This window comes from Thunnus thynnus, chromosome 3 (genome assembly GCF_963924715.1).
Source record: "Thunnus thynnus chromosome 3, fThuThy2.1, whole genome shotgun sequence".
Lineage (NCBI taxonomy): Eukaryota > Metazoa > Chordata > Actinopteri > Scombriformes > Scombridae > Thunnus > Thunnus thynnus.
In genome coordinates, this window is record NC_089519.1 from 12,164,912 (window position 1) to 12,186,200 (window position 21,289).

General features: G+C 38.0%; 1 protein-coding gene across 2 annotated transcripts; it reads right to left on the bottom strand.

Moving 5' to 3' along the window:
* Nucleotides 1-790: 790 nt before the first annotated feature.
* LOC137179513 (multidrug and toxin extrusion protein 1-like) lies at nucleotides 791-18,895 on the bottom strand. Of its 2 annotated transcripts, none has more exons than XM_067584244.1 (16): nucleotides 18,642-18,895; nucleotides 17,400-17,501; nucleotides 17,166-17,234; nucleotides 16,859-17,007; nucleotides 12,758-12,800; nucleotides 11,962-12,006; nucleotides 11,779-11,876; nucleotides 6,270-6,367; nucleotides 5,870-6,051; nucleotides 5,543-5,651; nucleotides 5,175-5,250; nucleotides 4,569-4,638; nucleotides 4,337-4,469; nucleotides 4,141-4,235; nucleotides 3,958-4,021; nucleotides 791-3,401 (listed from the first exon to the last, which is right to left on the bottom strand). In XM_067584244.1, the coding sequence occupies exons 1-16, from the start codon at nucleotides 18,795-18,797 to the stop codon at nucleotides 3,292-3,294; spliced, it is 1,599 nt and encodes a 532-aa protein (XP_067440345.1). In that variant the 5' UTR covers nucleotides 18,798-18,895; the 3' UTR covers nucleotides 791-3,291. The 2 variants fall into 2 exon arrangements, with proteins under 2 accessions (XP_067440345.1, XP_067440346.1); XM_067584245.1 differs by lacking the exon at nucleotides 18,642-18,895 and adding an exon at nucleotides 18,347-18,365.
* Nucleotides 18,896-21,289: the final 2,394 nt, after the last annotated feature.

Genomic DNA, 21,289 nt, shown 5'->3' on the forward strand with positions numbered 1-21,289 from the left:
TGATGAGTGCAGCCCGGTTCCCTCCAGACATGATGCTTAGAACTGAGGCCAAATAGTTCAATCTTGGTTTCATCAGACCAGATAATCTTGTTTTTCACAGTCAGAGAGTCTTTTAGGTGCTTTTTTTTGCAAACTCCAAGCAGACTTTTATGTCTTTCACTGAGGAAAGACTTATGTCTGGCCACTCTGCCATAAAGCCCAGATCAGCGTTGCAGTGATGGTTGTCCGTCTGGAGGTTTCTCCAACCTCCACACAGGATTTCTGGAGCTCAGGCAGAAGCCAGAGTGACCCTCAGGTTCTTGGTCACCTCTCTTACCAAGGCCCTTCTCCCCTGATTGCTCAGTTTGGCTGGGCAGCCAGCTTTAGGAAGAGTCCTGTTGTTCCAAACTTCTTCCATTTCAGAATTATGGAGGCCACTGTGCTCTTAGGAACCTTCAATGCAGCAGATTTTTTTTGTAGCCTCCCCAGATCTGTGCCTCCTCTCTGTGCCTTCAATCTGCCAGAAACAACTTCTCCTCTAAAGTTACTGTTGTAGTTTTAACATAACTGCAATACATGTTAAAAAACTGACTAATGACTCATGCTGCAGAAAGTGGCTAATTTAAATGTGATGTAAATTATTTGCACAGTATTTCAGTCATCATTCATGCTCCAACATGTATTGGAAAATAATTTTGGTTTAGGCTACATGATTAAACTAAAGCCAATAATGGCTGTGGCCTCATTGCCAGAATCATTTTCACTGCTTGTTGTCACTTTAAATGTCATGTAAACAACATGTAAGAAAATGCAACATCCAAAAATCCTTTTATTGAAAGTAAAAAAGACAGAAAGCAATCTGATCAAAGTTTAAACATTTCCACCACATGGAAACTGTTTTGCCACTTCACACGTTGCAAATTATAATACATAACCTGTCTACAGTCCTTCCTATGTCACACTTCAGAGTAGGTGTGTTGCATCTTACAAGTGTAAGTTAATTTTCAACAGTCATGATAGAGAGAAAAACTTCACACTCACACTGCAGTTGAACCTAAGATGACGTTAAGTAGCTGAAACAAACTGAGCCAAGAATTCAGTAGTAGAGGTCATCTCTACATAGTCAAACTCTGAGCTCACTGGTGGTTAATAGTAGTTTGGTTCTTGGCCCTGTTTTCTCAGTATTTGCTTTAATATTTAATTCTTCATGTTATATGTTCATTATGTGCTTCTGTTTTACCTGCAGACATTGCAATGTTCTCTTTACATCTCTTTTTTTCTTTAATGTGTATTGAGGGAATCTGCATTTGGTGTCTCTGGTCTGTGTTTTTAAGTCATATAACAGCTGAAAACAGAAACAGACTTTTCACAATTAGCCCCACTTTACTTAGCCTTCTTTATCAAACACCTGGCTACTATGCTAAAATATTTTGCCAGGGAGGACTGTAGTTCAGGGTGTCCCGACTGGAATTCATTGCTCATTCTAACACATTTACACTTAAAAGCACAGTACAACTTACAATTTCAATTAGCAAACACTTTTATCAAAAGTGACATACATCTGAGAGTTGATACAACACAAGCAGGGATCTAGTCAGGAGAGAACAAAGCGATTAAGTGCCATAAAGTTAAGTTTGAGTCCGATAGGATGCAGGTGCCAGCAGGCAGTGCACAGAGGCAACACATAGAAGCAGATTTTCTTTTTTCAGTCCATCAAGTGCAGAGGTGTTGGCGAAAGAGCCGAGTCTTTAGTCCTTTCTTAAAGATTGAGAGGAACTCTGCGGATCAGATGAAATTTGGTAACTCGTTCGGCCACCATCAGGTAGGTGGGAGCTGTTATAGTTGCTGTTTTGTAAGCAAGTGTCAAGGTTTTGAATTTGATGAAACTCGAACCAGGGGAGCGATATGAACCGTGGGGTGATGTGCTGTTTTGGGCTGGTTGAAGACCAGCTGTGACGCCACGTTCTGGATCATCTGCAGAGGTTTGAACATGCATGCAGGGAGGCATCCTGATGTTGTACAGGGCAAATCTACCTTACTGAGCAATTGAGGCCACATGAACCTTAAAGGTTAGTTGGTCATGAAACCCAAGATTCAGGCAGACTTTGTGGGCATGAGCTGGGTTGATGCGAGCTGGATACTGATCTGTTTTTGTAAGGTCGGGAAAGGCTGGGATGACAAGGAGCTTGGTTTTAGAAGGGTTAAGTTTCTTTCATCCATGCCAAGATATTGGCAAGGCATGATGAGCAGTATAATCACACATTAGCTAACTGACAGTATCTTTGTTATCTTTCTCCAATAAGTTTTCTTTGGAACACAACAAGAGTAGTCTTCTGCAGTGATACAGTAGTTATGTTTATTTTGCAAAGCAAAGGAACTTTATTTGTATAACACGTCATATACAGGATAATTCAAAAACATTAATACTAAACAGAATAAATGACAGGAAATGAAAATGGCTGACTATACAAAAATAAAGAGATGTGAAAGATTTTTGTGCAGATCCAAAAACACCCTCAAGTCTAATTAAAAGCAACAACCAATGGATATTTTTTTAGTTTGATTTATATAACCAGGAAGGTGTCTCAGATCATCTGAAAGTTTGTTCCAGATGTGTGAAGCATAGGAGCTAAAGGCAGTTTAACCACATGTGTGAATAAATCTGGAATCACTCAGCTGATCAGCGCAGGCTGACATAATTCTTGCTATCGACTGCAGCAATGATAGGCAGACTTTGTTATTCAGAGTTCAGGTGAGTTTCAGTGATTCCTCTTTGGGACCAAAAACTATCATTTTGACCCATGTGGGACTCCACACATTTCACTTTGACTTCATGGATAAGAGGTGAGAAAACAACCAAAGTCTATGCACTTTATATTTACTTACAGTAGCACCCAAAGTACAAAATGAAAAAATGTCACAGATGATAACCCAAAAATGTAAACATCTTTGAATTTACATTGTCATCCCTTAAAGCATCTTTTTACATGTACAATATCTGTGTTAATGAACTCTGGCAAATTTGCCACAATATATGAAGATATACAGCACCTTATTATTAGTGCTTCAGACATAGTGATTGAATATTAAAGCAAATAGGACTTGCCTGAACAGACTGTACAATGCAACTGCATTAGAAAATTGCAAGTCCACTATTTACTTGCAATTTTGTTATTATTTTAACAGCTTCACCAGCAAGTCGCTGGCTATGATTGCAGTGACGAGAATGACGACCATGAACAACAACGCCAGGCCACGCCGTAAAACCAGCTGCGGCACTGACAGGACATCTCCTACAGTAGTGGTAGTGAATTATAGTGGACTGTGGCCTGGACCATGCTCTTCCAGGTCTGTGCCACCCTCCTCAGCACTCACACAACTGGATGCAGTTGTAGTGACCCAGGCCTGCGTCTGATTCGAGTCTAGAGGTTTGAGGCAGAGTTTGAGATGGAATGTTTGGTATTAACACAAAACTCAAAAGCAAGAATCAAAGCAGGTATGTTTCATTTTTCATTCAAATTCATGCTTTTTTCAAATGGCAAAGAGTTACCATCTAACTTCCCTAAGATCTCAACTGCTCAAGGAAGGAAGGAAACTTAAATTAAGTTCATTTTTTGGGTTCATGTATATTAAAAAGACAATTACATCTGATTGACAAGAGCCGTGACACTGTTTACATAAAAGTTGGTAAACTCTTCAAGTAAAGAGTATGTATATGTGTATGTATATGTATATGTGTGTGTGTGTGTGTGTGTATATATACACACACACACACACACACACACACACACACACATACATATATACATATACATATATATATACATATATACATATGTATATGTATGTGTGTGTGTATATATGTATGTACGTACGTCCGTATGTATGTATGTATGTATGTATGTATGTATGTATATTTATGCATATATTCATGTAATTACAGAAAGAGTAGACAGTGAGGGTGGTGCCTGTACCCACCTTTGTGTTCCAACTCAACTGTCTCTTGTTCTTGTGTGATCTGGACTCCTGCTCTCACGAGAGCCTGATCAGAGACATTGAGAACAGTTGCTGATAGAGTGTTACCACTTCAAACAGATCCCAAGGCAAAGTAACAAAATGACTGAATAAAATTTTTATTGTTCAAGAAGTGTAAGAACGCACCTCTTCAGTAGCCCTTTTCCAATCAAGTTTGCACAAAAATGCGATAAAAAAAGTCGACTGCACTGACACACAAATGGTGAGTCCCGTCCACAGTCCTAGTACAGAGACAAGAGTAAAGTTTAAATGGCTTTCCTGAATGTTAATTGACAAACAGGAGGCATAGGACATGGTATGAATATTAATATTTTGGTCTTACCTACAATGCCCATGTTTGCTGCAAACATCAGGGACACACCAATGGGGTAACCAATGAAGTAGAATCCCACCAGGTTACACACAGCACCAATCAATTGTTTTCCTGCTCCTCTAAGAACACTTCCAGCCACACCCTGTGATATTTGGTCAAATCACATTTTATATATGTCAAAATGTCTAAAAAGCTTTGTGAATTACATGCATCAAAATGTTAATTGAGCACTGTTTCTCACCGCAGTGGCATCGCCAATATGCATGAAAACGAATATAATCATGACATCGGCAACCCTCTGAATAATGTCTCTAGAAAAGAGACAAAGAAGAGATTCTCTGTATATACTGACACTTACTGAAATGTGAGATGAAAAGACAGGAGAGGATTTTTGAGCTCTTTAGTTTGATAACTGCATCTGAAATAATCTTCAAGCCAACTGATGAATAAAATTTACAGACTATGCTAAAACCCCATTTTCTAGATTTTTTGTTTTACTTAAAATTTGAAAAAATGTGCTCAACTTACTTATTCAGTCAGATAATTAAAAATGAAACAGATCTGTTCAGAAGAGTCTGGCTATCTTCACAGTGTTGAATTCAGCATCAACAACAATGAACTCAAAGACCTGTCAAACATCAAGTAACAGGTTCATTAAACAATTACAGTTCAGTATGAGTCAGCATGAAAATGATCACCTTAGTTAATGTACAACAATCTGAAAAACATTATGAAACTAAGCCTGCTATATTGTAGCTTATGAATTGCAACTAAGGATACGCACAAATGTTTTTCATGTGTGTTGGTGCAAGAAAGAAAAGGTTATTGTGTCAAAGACTTTACTCACTGATCTGAGGTGAAAATGTATCCAATGACATTCCTGGCGATGCTCAGACCACCTCCAACAAGACATGCGACTATGACTGTGTTGGAACACAGAAACAAAAAATAGAATGTGTTGTTAATAAAGTTTAACAATGCAAGATTTTCAGAACATTGTACATACTGAAATTGCCAGGGGAAAAAAGAACACAATAGTCTTAGTTTGTATGTATCAAGATTTTTTTGTGTTGATGTGACTGCATCAATGTGTTCTTAATACAAATGTTTATATATTACTACCACTTGGCCTGAGCTGAAGATGTGTTCTCATTACTTTTGTGACTCTCTGTAAATATAACGCAGGCAACATGTACTGTACACATGGGCTCTTACATGCACAGATAATGGGGACCTTGCAGGATAGCTTGGCCTGCTCTGTGTTTCCTGCACCAAGAGCATTCCCAACTCGTACACCGGCAGCAACTGAGAATCCTTGTGGGAACTGTGGATGTTAAAGTATATATAAGTGATTATTGTGGAAATACATTATTCGAAAGTGATATTTATCTTTAAAACAACTAAAACTGACTGCTTTGAAAGGCATCTACACATCCCAAAAAAGGTGTTAAACCTGCTTTCCTAAAATACCATTTCTTCAGAGCAATCACATTACAGTCATTGTCTCTAGTTTCGAGGTAGGAAAGAGTGAAGAGTAGTTACCATGAAAGCTATAGTGCTCAGCTGGAATGCTATGGACTGAGCACCAAGCTCAACCTCACTTATCACACCGGCCAGGAATCCTCCTATTTCGAATATCCACCACGTTAGACAAGTCATGAGCATACTGGGAATGGCCAGTCTGAGAAATGGACCCCACTCGTGCAGACAGTCAATTGACCAGCCTGTGGGTCAAAGGTTTGTAGTTGGAAGAGTGTTAATTTATCAACAATTACACAGCAGAATGTTTATAAAAGATAATCTATTAACAGGTTGTAAGAGACGTGAATGATGAAACAAGATGCAAATACTGGACAGAACATGAAAATTGCTGCAAAAAATAACATTTAAACATCAAACACGTTTTGGTCAAAATCTCCACAAAATGGAGAAAAGAACTGACCTCCCCATGTGGTCTTGTGCAGACCCCTCCAGTAGATGTAAATGTATAAAAACAAAGCCAACAAATACTGTGAGATAGCGTTGGCTGCTGCAGATCCACTTCATAGATCACAATGAACCAGCAGGTTTTAGAAAAAGAGCAGAAAAAAACAGTAAAAAGCTGTTATTTGCTGACAAAAATCCACACTGTGCTAACAGAAAAATAAATCAGACAATCAATCAATCAATCAATCAAAGACAAGCAATCATTCTGATTGTTCTTTACTAGCTCCCTATCAAATTCAGAATCCAATTCAAAGTTCTTGTTATCACCTATAGAGCTCTGCATGGTCAAGCACCTGCCTACATTAGAGATCTACTGCAGCCCTACTGTACATCACCAGCGGGTGATGATCTGATCAGGATTTGCTGGTTGTTCCTAAAATGAGGATTAAAACTAAAGGAGACTTTGAGGTTGTGGCTCCTAAACTTTGGAACTTTCTCCCATTGGATTTCAGATCTGTGGATGCTGTGGACACCTTTAAAAAGCAGCTTGTTCAGACTTGCCTTTGTGTGATTTTTCTATTTTCTATTTATTCTGTTGTTTATTGTGTTTTATGTCTGTATGTATGTTTATGTTCTTTCCTCTATGAGGCACTTTGTGCCTTCTCTGCTCTTGAAAGGTGCTCTGTAAATAAAGTTACTGCTTACTGCTGTTAATGATTATGTACACCTTATATACATTTTGTATTATACTATCTGGATTGACAATGATGATAGCTTGTTATCTAATGCAATAATCCTGTCATAAATAGTACAGCTGTGGCCAAAAGTTTTGAGAATGACACAAGTATTGGTTTTCACAAAGTTTGCTACTTCAGTGTTTTTAGATCTTTTTGTCAGATGTTACTATGGTATACTGAAGTATAATTGCAAGCATTTCATAAGTGTCAAAGGCTTTTATTGACAATTACATTAAGTTTGCACAAAAAATCAATATTTAAAGTGTTGACCCTTCTTTTTCAAGACCTGTTGTCTTCTTCTTCTGAGCCACATCCTGACTGATGGCGACCCATTCTTGCATAATCAGTGCTTGGAGTTTGTCAGAATTTGTGGATTTTTGATTGTCCATCTGCCTCTTGAGGATTGACCACAAGTTCTCAATGGGATTAAGATCTGGGGAGTTTCCTGGCCATGGACCCAAAATTTTGATGTTTTGTTCCTTGAGCCACTTAGTGTTATCACTTTTGCCTTATGGTAAGTTGCTCCATCATGCTGGAAAAGGCATTGTTCGTCAACAAACTGTTCTTGGATGGTTGGAAGAAGTTGCTCTCGGAGGATGTTTTGGTATCATTCTTTATTCATGGCTGTGTTGGGCAAAATTGTAAGTGAGCCCACTCCCTTGGCTGAGAAGCAACCCCACACATGAATGGTCTCAGGATTCTTTACTGTTGGCATGACATAGGACTGATTGTAGCGCTCACCTTTTCTTCTCTGGACAAGCTTTTATCCGGATGCCCCAAACAATCGGAAAGGGGATTCATCAGAGAAAATGACTTTACCCCAGTCCTCAGCAGACCAATCCCTGTACCTTTTGCAGAATATCAGTCTGTCCCTGAAGTTTTTCCTGGAGAGAAGTGGCTTCTTTGCTGCCATTCTTGACACCAGGCCATCCTCCAAAAGTCTTCACCTCATTGTGCGTGCAGATGAACTCACACCTGCCTGCTGCCATTCCTGAGCAAGCTCTGCACTGGTGGTGCCCCAATCCCGCAGCTGAATCAACTTTAGGAGATGGTCCTGGCGCTTGCTGGACTTTCTTGGGCACCCTGAAGCCTTCTTCACAACAACTGAACCTCTCTCCTTGAAGTTCTTGATGATCTGATAAGTGGTTGATTTAGGTGCAATCTTGCTAGCAGCAATATCCTTGCCTGTGAAGCCCTTTTTGTGCAAGACAATGATGACTGCACGTGTTTCCTTGCAGGTAACCATGGTTAACAGAGGAAGAACAATGATTTCCAGCACCACCCTCCTTTTAAAGCTTCCTGTCTGTTATTCTAACTCAATGAGCATGACAGAGTGATCTCCAGCCTTGTCCTCGTCAACACTCACCTGTGTTTAAGAGAGAATCACTGACATGATGTCAGCTGGTCCTTTTGTGGCAGGGCTAAAATGCAGTGGAAATGTTTTTTTGGGGATTAAGTTAATTTTCATGGCAAAGAGGGACTTTGCATTTAATTGCAATTCATCTGATCACTCTTCATATCATTCTGGAGTATATGCAAATTGCCATCATAAAAACTGAGGCAGCAGACTTTGTGAAAATTAATATTTGTGTCATTCTCAAAAAGTTTGGCCACAGCTGTACCTTAATGAAATGATAATAATAATAAGAGTTAACAAAGCATATTAGTGCATCAACGTGTTCAGGAAAATACAATACTAGTGAGCTGTGGCTAGCTAGCCGCACGCTGTAACTCACATGTAAAGTATTATTAATATACATTTATGCTAATATGTATTTCTGAATAAAAAAACTGCACTAAAGCTATGAGTGTGCAGCTCTCTCCTCCCTCCTCCTAATATGCTTACATTTGGCACAGCAGTGAGATTGAGCTGAGGCTGACCAGAATTGTGTAGGAGGACAACTGCTTGTTCTTTAATTCTGTTAACTAATCTTTGATCCTTAAGGAAAATAAGAGACAGACTCCCTGGATTCCTAAGTTTGTAAGAGCAGACCCTTGGCCTGCAGAACTGACCTTTGTAACCCTCTAAGTGGGGGTTGATCAGTGATGCTCAACAGACTCAGAAAGGCCTCCTAAGAAACCATTTTGATAAGTTGAATTACGACACAAACTAAAAGTATGAAATGACCCTAAAGGCCACTTGGACCGGAGTAAAACAGCTCCCACCTTAGAGGGAAGACAGGCTCTTAATCAATAAAGCCATAAACTAATCCACATTCCTGAGGACTTTGTGAAGCCCCCTTTGCAAATCTGAGGCAAACCTGAAATTCATGTAAATTAAATGTCTTATCATTATGCAACTTATATCATGTTATTTGTCGTGTAAACACAAGAGGAACAGTCTAACTTTCATAGGTGTATGACTATCTACTAAAGAGATATAAGACTTAGATTGTATTAACCTTTATACTACAGGATCCTTTATGTGAAGAGTTGATGAATGTTTGATCACCATGTATTTGTATTTTAAGTGTTTATCTTGTAATCTATTAAACTCAATGACAATCATATTTTAGTAGTTAAATTAGACGAGTAGTTTGGTTCAAAGATTGAAGTTTCTAAAATAATAGGAATGTAAAGATAATATTTGAAGGATTTGAGTTTAAAGTTTCTTTTATTGTTAAACAATAGTCACGTTGAATGCTTTAATATTATGAAGTAAGTTATGTCAACTTATATTTAAATATGTTTCTGAAAGTAATCTAATCACACACAATGTTTCCTTTCACTATAGTATTAAACTTTATTTCAGCAGATGGTTTAAGATGTGTAAATAGTTTGAGAAAGTTGAACTAATGAAGGCTGTATACTTGTGAAGTGTTAATATGAAGGTTAATGTTTGTTATTAGAAGAACTGACTTATCATGCATTGTGTAAACTGCTTAACTGTTTCTTTAATGGTTTTACAAATATGATACAAGCTGACAGGACCGTTATTAATCAGAAATATCATGAATATTTGGACATTATGACAGGAATGTGTTTACAGCTTAATGTGAAATAATAGGCAACAGTGACTTATAGTGTAAGTTTTTGCATGTAAAAACTCAGAATTAGATTTTCCCAAATTCCTTTACTTCAGGTGACACAGGCTGCAGACCACCAGCCACACCAAAAGCCCCTAGAACAAAGAAATTGAATATTCATCAATAATTTGGCGCAAACCCCTTTAGAGCATCCCTAAAACTCCTGACATCTTATTCTAACTCATAAAAACAGCCTCAAAGAGATCCCTCTTTGAGCTGGCCTCCAAGAACTCAAGAAAGCTCTTAAGACATCTCTTTTATTTGTTTTTCAATCAAATGTATCCATATTTAATCTTTTATCGCAACAAGTTAATTTGATTTGTTTTATTAGTAAAATTAAGTCATGTATTTCCGTGTATAGTAATTTAAGTATAGTATAGTAATTTGAGGTAAACACGTACAGTATTTTATTTTGAAGTGGACGCCGCTGAAGATTTGAGCGTAGTCAGACTAAACTTTATTTGACACTTAACTCAAGTTACTACAAGCCAAATAAAGCCTGAACGTAAGCTCCTGAAGAAGAAGAAGAAGAAGAAGAAGAAGAAGAAGAAGAAGAAGAAGAAGAAGAAGAAGAAAAAGAAAAAGAAGAAGAAAAAGAAGGCTTGAAACTGAACCTGCTCTCTGAGAGCAGTATTGAAAACCAGAAGTGAAGCCGGCCTGAAGACTCTTTCAGAGCAGCCTGAAACGGCTTGATTCTTTACCGGAATTCAACGCCCCTGCATCCACTGAGATGCGCCACAGCCCACAGCTGATATGAGCTCTTTCACTGCAACATCGCTGGTGATGCTGCACTAACAACGCTGGACCTGCCAAGATGACGCCTCTACCACGACGACACACCTCAACAGTAAGGCATAACATGGCTTTGTGATCAAGGGTTGATGTCGAATAACGTTAAAATTAAAGAATTTATTTAGAGAAGTTGAATTAGCTTTTTCCTTAGCATTTCCCGGTACAACATGTTAAGCCTTGAGTCACGCACTTTGAGCCACTCTTGCTGAATAATTTTCTTTATTAATTTTTTTTTATCATTCTCAGGCCTTATTTATTTATTTATTTTACTTTCTTTTATTTATTATTTTCTGTATATTATCTGTATATATTATATTATCAATGCTTTATCATGTATCCTCAAGACGTTTAGCTATTAATAAATGTCTTCATTTGTCCTAAAAGTGTTTGGTTGTTTCTTTGAGCTGCAGTAAACAGAGGTCACTGTTTGGGACAAGAACTTACGATTGTGAGATTGATTTATTGATTAAATTGAACAAGGGTTAGTGCTCCTTCCTGGCACTAACAAATCCTCACCAGAAAGGAGGTGGTGCCCTAATGACGCGGTAATTCATTAATAAAGTATTAATATTTGTTTTTTAGGTGTTCTGTCCATGACCTTAAATGTTGGAAAGAAATTTTCACCTTTTGGTGGTGTAACAGATCAAAAGTCAGGGGTTCACCTAAATCATTAGGATTCATCCTTTGGGCTTCTCTAACATCTTTCATGGCAACCCAATAACTGTCCAGATATTTCCCTCTAGGGGTATATAGACATATAGACCTCTTGATGCTATAGTGTAACACCAATACCACTAAAACTAACCAATATCACTAAAATGATACATTTTCACATTTATTACAGTTATTATAATTTAAAAAAAAAAGATTTTACTTTTTTATGTTATGTGAAAAACCTAAAGATTGAGTGTTATAGTACACTCTTGAATACTAATCTCTAACAATGAATTGTGATGGTATAAAAACTCACGCGACACCCAGCTCCAGAGGATAGAGGAAGATGTAGTTGATGATCACGTTGAGCACATTTCCAACCACTCCAGTTATAGACTGGGGCCACAAAATTCCCTGTAAACCAAAGAACAATTTAATGTCGGTCTTAATACTGATTTTAATAACAATGCATCAGTAGCCTTGCATTGAGAGACCACACCTGATTTTGAAGATACTTCCCTTGCAGCTGGTACATAAAAGCAGCCTGAAGGAGGAAGAGAGACACACATTAAATTTGGACAAAAAAATGACAAGACATATTTGAAATCTGTATTTGTTGAACATAGGGTTGGGCCACATGACCAAACCATGCAGAGAATAAAGACTAGTGTCTTCTGAGGTAGCTATCCTTCTCTCTCTCTCTCTTTCTCTCTCTCTCTCTGGCATTTTAGTTAATTTTACTTTATTTGTGTTTTTATAATGTGATTATCTGGCTTTTAGTTTAATTTATTATTTTTGCATTTTAAATGTGTTCTGTTTTAAAGTTAGTCTGTTCAAATTGTAAAGCACTTTGTAATTGTGTTTCAAAAAGTGCTATATAAATGAAGTTAATTATTATTATTATTATTATTATTATTATTATTATTATTATTATTATCATTATTGTTGTTGTTGTATTAGGCCCTTGCGGACAGTGTTGGAAATCAGTGAGCAAGACTGTGTTATGGAAATATTTAACTTAATCTGATTTAGCAGTGTCCTAAAATAACTTAATTTGTAGGATTTTTATTTCAGGCAATTAACCAAAATCAGACATTTTGTTATTTCATCAGCGAATGCTTTCTCATTTAAATTTCCAGAAAATGTATTTCTATGATAGTATATTATATATAATTGTACAACATGTATGGAGAAGACTCAGTATCAGAATAAGTATTGCCCACCCCTAACTGAACAGATGTCTCACTACCTTGATACATGGGATCTTGAAGGAAAACAGAATGCCTCAAACTCACCGGCAGAGCAGGCATGAAGATCTTCACATACAGCTGGGAGAGACTTTATGGTGGAAAAACAGACAATGTGTATGAATTGAATAAAAAACATATGAAACTATCAACAAATAGCAAGAGAATCAGCACAAGCCCAGGTTACTGCACAGCAGGCTAACATCACCACAAGTAAGTTGTGCAAGAGCTAAGGGCAACCAAGCGGCAAACTCCGGGGTTGAAAAGTGAAGCCAATGTGGAAGTGCCAAAAACTGCGGTTTCTCGAATGGCCACTTGAGGCTGGCTCCAAAAGCGAGTGAACCCCCGTAGACTCCCATGTTAAAATGCCCAACTTTACAGCAGAAATAAATGTGTTCACAGCCTGGTACAAAAAATGGTTTTGGTCTCTATAGCTAATTTCCCCTTTCATGACAACTGTACAAGGGGTAAATTTTTATATAACTCAACCATTTGAATTTTATTAAGGCTTAAAGTTATGCATAATGAAAGGTGTGGCCACTTTGAATGAGGTTAGGTAACGTAACCATATCATAACCCCAGATTCAGAGAGTATAGCCATAGTTGTCGGTTGAACTAAAAGACCCTCTAAGGAGTCAGATGTCCAGTTTTTTCCAGTGAGTACATTTTGTTTTAATGGTTTTAAGTCTGTTTTTCACTAGCGAAGATTAGCACTAGTATTAGCATTATCACAGTTAACAATAGACTGTAAATGCACCGTGCTAACCAAGCTAGCAGCTAGTTGCTAGCGTTAGGGTCGGCTCCACCCTCTCATCCAAATATGGTCACTTCTGGCTCCAAAAATCCAAGATGGTGATGGTCAAAATGCAAACTCAAGGCTTCAAAATGGGAGTCCACAAATCAATGGGTGACGTCACGGTGGCTACGTCCATTATTTTTATACAGTCTATGAGCAACATGATATTGCTGTTTCTGATTTGGCTGTTGGCAATGCAATCACACACTCCACCCTCATGTCTACTATTGTGCTTGGCCCTAAACACCTTAGAAACACATTATCTAATGATATAGCTACTCTAGATGACATTACTCTGGCCTCCAGCACCACCATAAGGAATCTGGGAGTTATCTTTGATCAGGGTATGTCCTTTAACTCCCACATAAAACAAATTTCAAGGACTGCCTTTTTTCACCTATATAACACTGCAAAAAATCAGGCACGTCCTGTCTCAAAAAGATGCAGAAAAACTAGTCCATGCATTTCTTACTTCTAGGCTGGATTATTTCAGTTCCTTATAATCAGGCTTATAACAAGTCTCTAAAGACTCTCCAGCTGGTCCACAACACAGCTGCATGTGTACTGACAAAAACTAGAAAAAGAGATCACATTTCTCCCATTTTAGCTTCTCTGCACTGGCTTCCTGTAAAATCTAGAATAGAATTTAAAATCCTTCTCATCACCTACAAAGTCCTTGATGGTCAGGCACCATCATATCTTAAAGAGCTCATAATACCCTGTTACCCCACTAGAACACTGTGCTCCCAGAATGCAGGCTTACTTGTGGTTCCTACAGTCTCCAAAAGTAGAATGGGAGGCAGAGCCTTCAGCTACCAGGCTCCTCTCCTGTGGAACCATCTTCCAGTTTCTCTTGTTTAAGAGTAGGCTAAAAACTTTCCTTTTTGATAAAGCTTATAGTTAGGGCTGGCCCAGGCTCGCCTTGGACTAGCCCCTAGTTATGCTGCTATAGGTCCAGACTGCCAGGGGACTTCCCATGATGCACTGAGCTCCTCTCTCCTCCCCTCCATCTGTACGCATTAATGCATGTTACTAACTTGGCTTCTTCCCCAGAGTTTTGTGCTTTCTTGTCTCACTTATCTCAGGTGTCTGTAGAACTGTGGCTGTGGACCGCCTGCTGACCCCATGGTCCAGCTTGACGCCCACCACTGCTGCTATTATTATTAGTCATTTTTGCCCATTGCTACAACCATTATCATTAGTCATATTTATATTATTATTATTGTTATTATCGTTGTTGCTGTGCTTCTCTGTCTGTCTCTCTCTCTCTCTCTCTCTCTCTCTCCTCTCTTTCTCTCTACACCCAACCGGTCAAGGCAGATGGACGCCCACCTAGAGCCCTGTTCTGCTCGAGGTTTGGGGAAGATGAGGGAATGTTGGGTCTCTGTAAATTAAAGAGTACGGTCTAGGCCCGAGGGGTATTCCATCGAGCTGGATAAAGGAAAAGCCTGACTCATTTTCATAATTCTCGCTAATTTAAGTAAGAGTTCCATTCCATTACTGTGGTTTATAGGATTCCCAGCTCAGTAACCATGGCAACTTATACCGCAGAACTAGCGGTATAAGAATCTGTGTGTCAAAGAATGTCAGATGGGTGGAAACAGACTCCCAAAACAGGGTTCCGCCAAGTGTCTTTTCACACTTGCATCACTTTTGTCTGTGTTCGGAAACATGAAATGGAAGAACCAAGAGGGAGCTTTAAAGAAATACCTATTTCAGTTAATCCCCATTTTATTCATGGTCACCTCATTTTGGAGTGAACCATTTTTATTTAAAAGCTAAGCATTCATAATTTAAGAAATAAAAGTGTGCCAACATTGTTTTGAAGTTATTTATTTATTCATTCACTCACTCACTCATTTTGTTCCATCAGTGAAAACAAAAGGAAAATTAAATGAAGTCCAAACCATGACCCTCTGCTGTGTTTAAATTTATACAGTGGAAATTACTTAGAGTGATCATGGTTACAGTGATCAACTGCTTTTATAGATCAAAAAGCTTGGGACAGAATTATTCCTATACAAAATTTATGATGTTTAATTAAATTCCTTACAGAAATCAAGTAATCCGCTTGCAGTGTTCATTTTGGGTCCTTTCAAACAAACTATGGAAAAAAAATAAAACTGAGGTCATTCTGTTTATTTTTTTTTACTTTACACCCATGATAAGCAGCTGCTGCACCATTATTGCCTCACAGTAACCGATGGTAACCGTCTGCTTCCGGCTGGCTACCTGAGGCTGGTGCTGCATGCCCATTGAAATCATGACGGGAAAAAAAAAAGTCATTTTCTCTCGATGAAACATGTAATAAGTTTTTGACAATAAAGGGGGGGGGGGAAATAAGGAAAGTATTACCACTTTCTTTGCCTGTTCTGCCGCCATCATGTCATTGGCAAAAGTCAGAACCCCTGCTACTTCAAAAACGTGCACACAAATTGTGTTATAATAATCATCTGCTTATAATGATATTTGACCCGGACAGACATGATCACTATAAGTGGTTTTTAATGTATTTATATCCTTCTCCAGTTTCTTCATCTCCGACTGCAATTTCTTAATTTTTAACTTTTGATGACGCTTGGAAATCCAATGACATCCTACGAAAGAGAGAATGTGTCAAAGAGTAGATAATTATGTAGTTGGTAATAATGAGTTGGTAAGTTGGTTCTCATAAGTGTCCAACACCATGATTTTAAACATGCATCTGATATTATCTAGCCTACTGATAATACAGCCACCGTCAGTGACCTGAAAACAACATGTAGGAACAAGCGCTGCTTTTCACTTTGCCCCAACAGACATATCCTGCCGGTCAGGGGAAGTGTCGAAGTGTCCTTGGGCAAGATACTGAATCCAAAATTGCTCCGCATGGCTGTGCCATCAGCGTATGAATGTGTGTGAATGGGTGAATGTGACTTGTAATGTAAAAAAACATTTTGAGTGGTTGGAAGACTAGAAAGTTGCTATACAAGTACAGTCCATTTACCATATACTTCCATCAGCAGGGTTTGTTTGAGAACACCGCTCCAGTTTTCTCTTCTTTTTGCGACATAATCAACTATGTACTCCGTGCATGTGCACAATGCAAGCTTATTCAAGCCCGGCTAGAGTTAATGACTAGACACAGCTAATTGTGTTAGTGGTACTGCTTGAGCCTTAAGTTAAAGTTGACATTAATTCAAGCCAGACATTTTTAAGTAAGCGCGGCTTTCATTACCTGCATTGATGGAATACCCCTTTGCTCTGTCTGAAAAGTGTCCTGAGGTAACTTCTGTTTTGATTTGATTAAATAAAATTGACTTGACTACTCTGCGTCTTACAGAGACTCCATACAATTAACCACTGGGACTGACCTGGCAACCTCTGGACTCTGTTTGAGAGCAAGTAGGAGAGGTTCAGTGTTGATGAGGATAGCCCAGCAGGGGAAACAGGCCAGCAGCAGAATCAGAATCCCCCTCTGGAGAATCACACCCACACGCTTGAAGTTACCGCTCCCATACGTCTACATGAAACAGGTAGACAGATAAAGAAGTAGAGTTAGAAAACACAAATCACACTACTAAGTAAACATATGAATGGGTCAAGAAAGCAAACTTGACACAAAAGTTAATTATGGAGTTGTTTTTAGGGAGAAAGAACAACCTTTGTTGAGGACACTACCTGAGATATGAGGGTATCACAAGTTGATGATAAACCAGTGCCAATGGAAATAGCAGCCATGTTAACCACCTGCAATTGAGGAAAAGAACATCAGAATCAATCTGTGTAGACAAAAAGAACACAATTTCAGAACAAACCTGATCAATTCATTGCCAAATAGATACATTTGAAGGCAAGCTTATAGAAGGCATAACAGCACACAGGTGGCTGAAAGATTCAAGCATGTTTCCTCACCGCAGTTGCTAGTGATACAGCTGCAAGCTCTGTTTTTCCCAGGTGACCACAGAACACCATGCTGATGATACTGATCAGAAACACCATAAAGTAGGAAATGACCTGGAGGACAAAAACAAACACAAAACTCTCCCTTTTTTTCTTGTTCAGAGAAATGATAGATGTTTTTTTAAAAAACGTTTAAGAGTTTCCTTATGTGTCAAAGTTAGATCTAAAGCTATTCTAACTGATACAGGGTTTATTTACTTTGTAGGGAAGCTTATTATTCTATATTATTATGGACGTTTGAGTGCAGTGTGTATGCTGCATTACTGCTGACCATTACAAACCAGTACTGTACCTTCTTTTACTTTACTTAGTTACCTGTTTTATATGTAAATACATGTATTTATGTTTGTGCATATATGTGTGTATGTAATATTATTTTTTACTTACTTTTGATTCACATTATTATATGAAATTATATTAGTAGTATTATTAGCCTATATTATTTATTTTTTATAAGGGCCACAGGAACAGTAGCTGTTGCACTGGTAACAGCTAAAGGGGATCAAATTAAGTAAATAAATAAATAGATTAATTAATTAATTAATATACAAGTAGGAGAACACAAGTTAACAAAGAAATTATGTTTTAGACATTGACTATGTTCAGTATCTAAACAAATGAGTTGTGTAACAGTTAGCCTCAAACTCCTAATAATAACTTACAGCAGGCAATCAATTTGTTAAAAAAAATGGTTGCGTATTGTTCCTCTATGAGATGTTTATGACAGATTGAAATAAAATCATAGTAACAGGAACGTAAAGTAGCTTAGTAGTTATCAACATACTCTGCATAACGGTCCATGAAAGGCTGTAGATGTTGTTTTTAAGCTCTGCATCCAAATGCATATTTTATACCTGCTAACAGGTAGACAATGTCTTTACACACAGTCTGTGTTGTACCTAACAGTAGCTGCGATAGCAGACAGTCATTGATCAGTGTGGAGTCATGAAGTACAGAGCTGCCAACCTTCCTGTTGTCTGTCCATGTCCATGGCTATATCACGTGACTTTGTTATTACTTTGTAGCGACGTGCACTTGAAATAAAGAATGCTAACTCAAAAATACTGGTATTACTGGTAAGTTATTCAAAAAACTACAAGTAGAGGGAAAAAACGACTTCTTTAGAAGTTTAGAGGAGTAGTTCGTTACTTTCCAGGCCTGTAAAGCAGGAAATGCGCTCAAACCCAGTCTTACCACTGGCGCCGCTAGTTTGACAAGTTGCACTATCTCATCCCGGTAGAGCCGCAGGATGAAACCTACACCGGAGCCGTGATCACAGGGAGCCGCTTCATTTGTCAGAGGTCCATTCACTCCTCTGATGTATTTTACTGTTGGTGCAGGACAGTCCATACCCGAAACGGAGGAGCTTTACAGTTTGTTTTACAGAAAATGAGACCAAGCGAAAAAACGTGTTTCTGCACGCGAGGGGGATTGTAAGGGTGGTCAGTAGAGGTGGGCAGTGCCACCCCTACAATTTGATTGGCCACCACCGAGGGCTGAGCCACTGTCTCAAGTGACAACAAATTTTTAGGAAACCCCCCCCAAAGGGGCCCCATTTCATTGGCTTTTCTATGACCAGAATAACATCCGGATAACTACTGTTTACATTGACTAACCTTAGACAAAATAGAGAGGAGTGAAAAAAGAAAGAGAAAAAGAAAAGAAAGCAGGACAGTGGTCAGTGGAGCAGATAATGACGAATGATGAGAAATGATTGATGATAGTAAATGGTATAAGCCAAAAAAGTTAGTTAGCAAAGACACATGTCATGTAACATGTAGCCTAGCTAATGTTTTAGGAGTTGGCATTTGTAAATGGAATTGTGAAATCCAGTAAAGATCTTTAAAAACACAAGACCACAAATACTTGGTTTAGTTACAGGTCAGAGCATTATTTATTATAATAAAGGAACCTGAAGATGGTAAAACACCTTGTTGCTTTGTCCAAAAATCAGATTCACACTAACTCTGTAATGGTGCATGTTACTTATCCAGTCACTTCATGTTAGTCTCCTCAGATTCTCAGAATTCTGCAGCACAAAGTCCATGACTGTAACGGCCTGAAACATGGTCAGAACCTGTTTTTTATTCTTTATCCAAAAATATCCAGGATAATTGTCTTATTATATTAGTATATGCTTTGATGTAAAGCACACTATATAATTTAGATTAGACATTTTGAGTTAATTTAGAGCTAATTTAGAGCAAGATAGAATCCAGGGTTTGCATTATGCATTTTTGTTTGGTGGTTTGTTTAGAGCATTTGACTACTTAAAAGCCTTAGATTTTGTAAATGAGCTCAGAAAAAGGTCTTATCTATTAGTCATTGTTAAAGTTAGCCTACTTGACTATAAAGGTTCTGCAAAATAGGAGACTGGCCATTAACACTTATGTGTATGCATGTAGCCTATTAATTTATGTTTTAGCCTATTATTAGAGGAATATTAATGCATATAAAAAAGTCTGTGTACTGTGCACATTAGCAACACACTGCAGCCACCTCTAGACATCCCTTTGCCACCCCTGGGCCACCTCAGTTAAAAATTCCTAGAACCACCTCTGCTGTTCTGTCCATTGTGATTAGACGGGAACCAAACTACTGTGTGGATGCGCCTTGTCACCTGTCTAACACAATGTCATTGTCATGTTTAAATGAAAGACAATATTCTCTATTGGTGGAACTAAAGATTCTTCCACATAATGAAGCCTACTTTTACTCAACTACATTTGTTCTTTTCAGATTAACTTTTAACATACAAAACATATGGTTAGCTAATAAATTATAATTGTCACCAACAGTATGAAGTAGCTACTTAAAAAATGAAGCTTCACCTCAACCAGATAGCCTACAATATTAAATACTGCTGAATTGTATTGTATTGTAGACCATGTAGATCTACGCATGGCTCTGCTTACAAAAGTAATACAGGTCTCATTTTCATGACAGCAGACACTTTATATATAATAATGATGTTTGGGTCAGCTTGCATTTGTGCCATGTGAAACCAAATCAACCAAAATGAAAAATCAAAAAGTGTGTCCAAAGAGTGCCAGTTTCACACTGTCTGTACTCTGTTTCACTTGATGTTGAAATCATCTTACAACACTAAACACACATATGAAATAATACACAAAACACGGCTGGGTTGAAGATTTAAAAATATTATTGTACAATAAAGAGACAGAACACACAAAGTTTGCATCAGTTCGTCTGCCCGAACAAAGAGCAAACCTATTCTATTATAGTTGCAGAAGAAACAGAGAAATGATCTGGGATTAGTCAATGTATCAGCTTACATGATAACAGCCAATGGCAAACAGCCATGAGATATTAATTTACATGCCCATGTATGCTAGACAAGAGCAGGCAAGAGCCCTCAGCTATATTTAACCTGTCCTGTTTACAAGACCCAGGATGTTACCTTATCTGAGCCTAAGCTAGAATGAAGAGGGAGGAGTGACAGAGAGAGAAAAGAGAGAAACATTCCTTCTCTCAAGGACATGCACACATTCACTGAGCAAATGATCATCCTTGAACAACTCTGCACATTAAAATGATAAACAAAATGATAAACAAAAACCAAACCAAAATGATACACACTTTATTAAATCAACTTGATATATCAAGTACCTCATGAAAAATGAAAAAATACACAAAATACAAATAAATTAAATATTCACTCATACATAAACATTCACGATTCACTTTCTAGGCCATTTTTACTTATAGAACCGGCTACATGCACATTACTCAAGGCATGCACTATTACAATAAATGAAGATGTAGCCTACAAGATGTACTAACATCATCTTACTAAGTGCTTCAGGCAGCATTTAAATTAT

Coding starts and splice junctions, on each gene's coding strand:
- LOC137179513 (XM_067584244.1), bottom strand. CDS start 18,797: ATGGACTGTCCTGCACCAACAGTAAAATACATCAGAGGAGTGAATGGA. Junction 17,235..17,399: donor CTGTATCACTAGCAACTGCG/GTGAGGAAACAT, acceptor CCTCAATTGCAG/GTGGTTAACATGGCTGCTAT. Junction 5,251..5,542: donor GGTCCCCATTATCTGTGCAT/GTAAGAGCCCAT, acceptor GTTCCAACACAG/TCATAGTCGCATGTCTTGTT.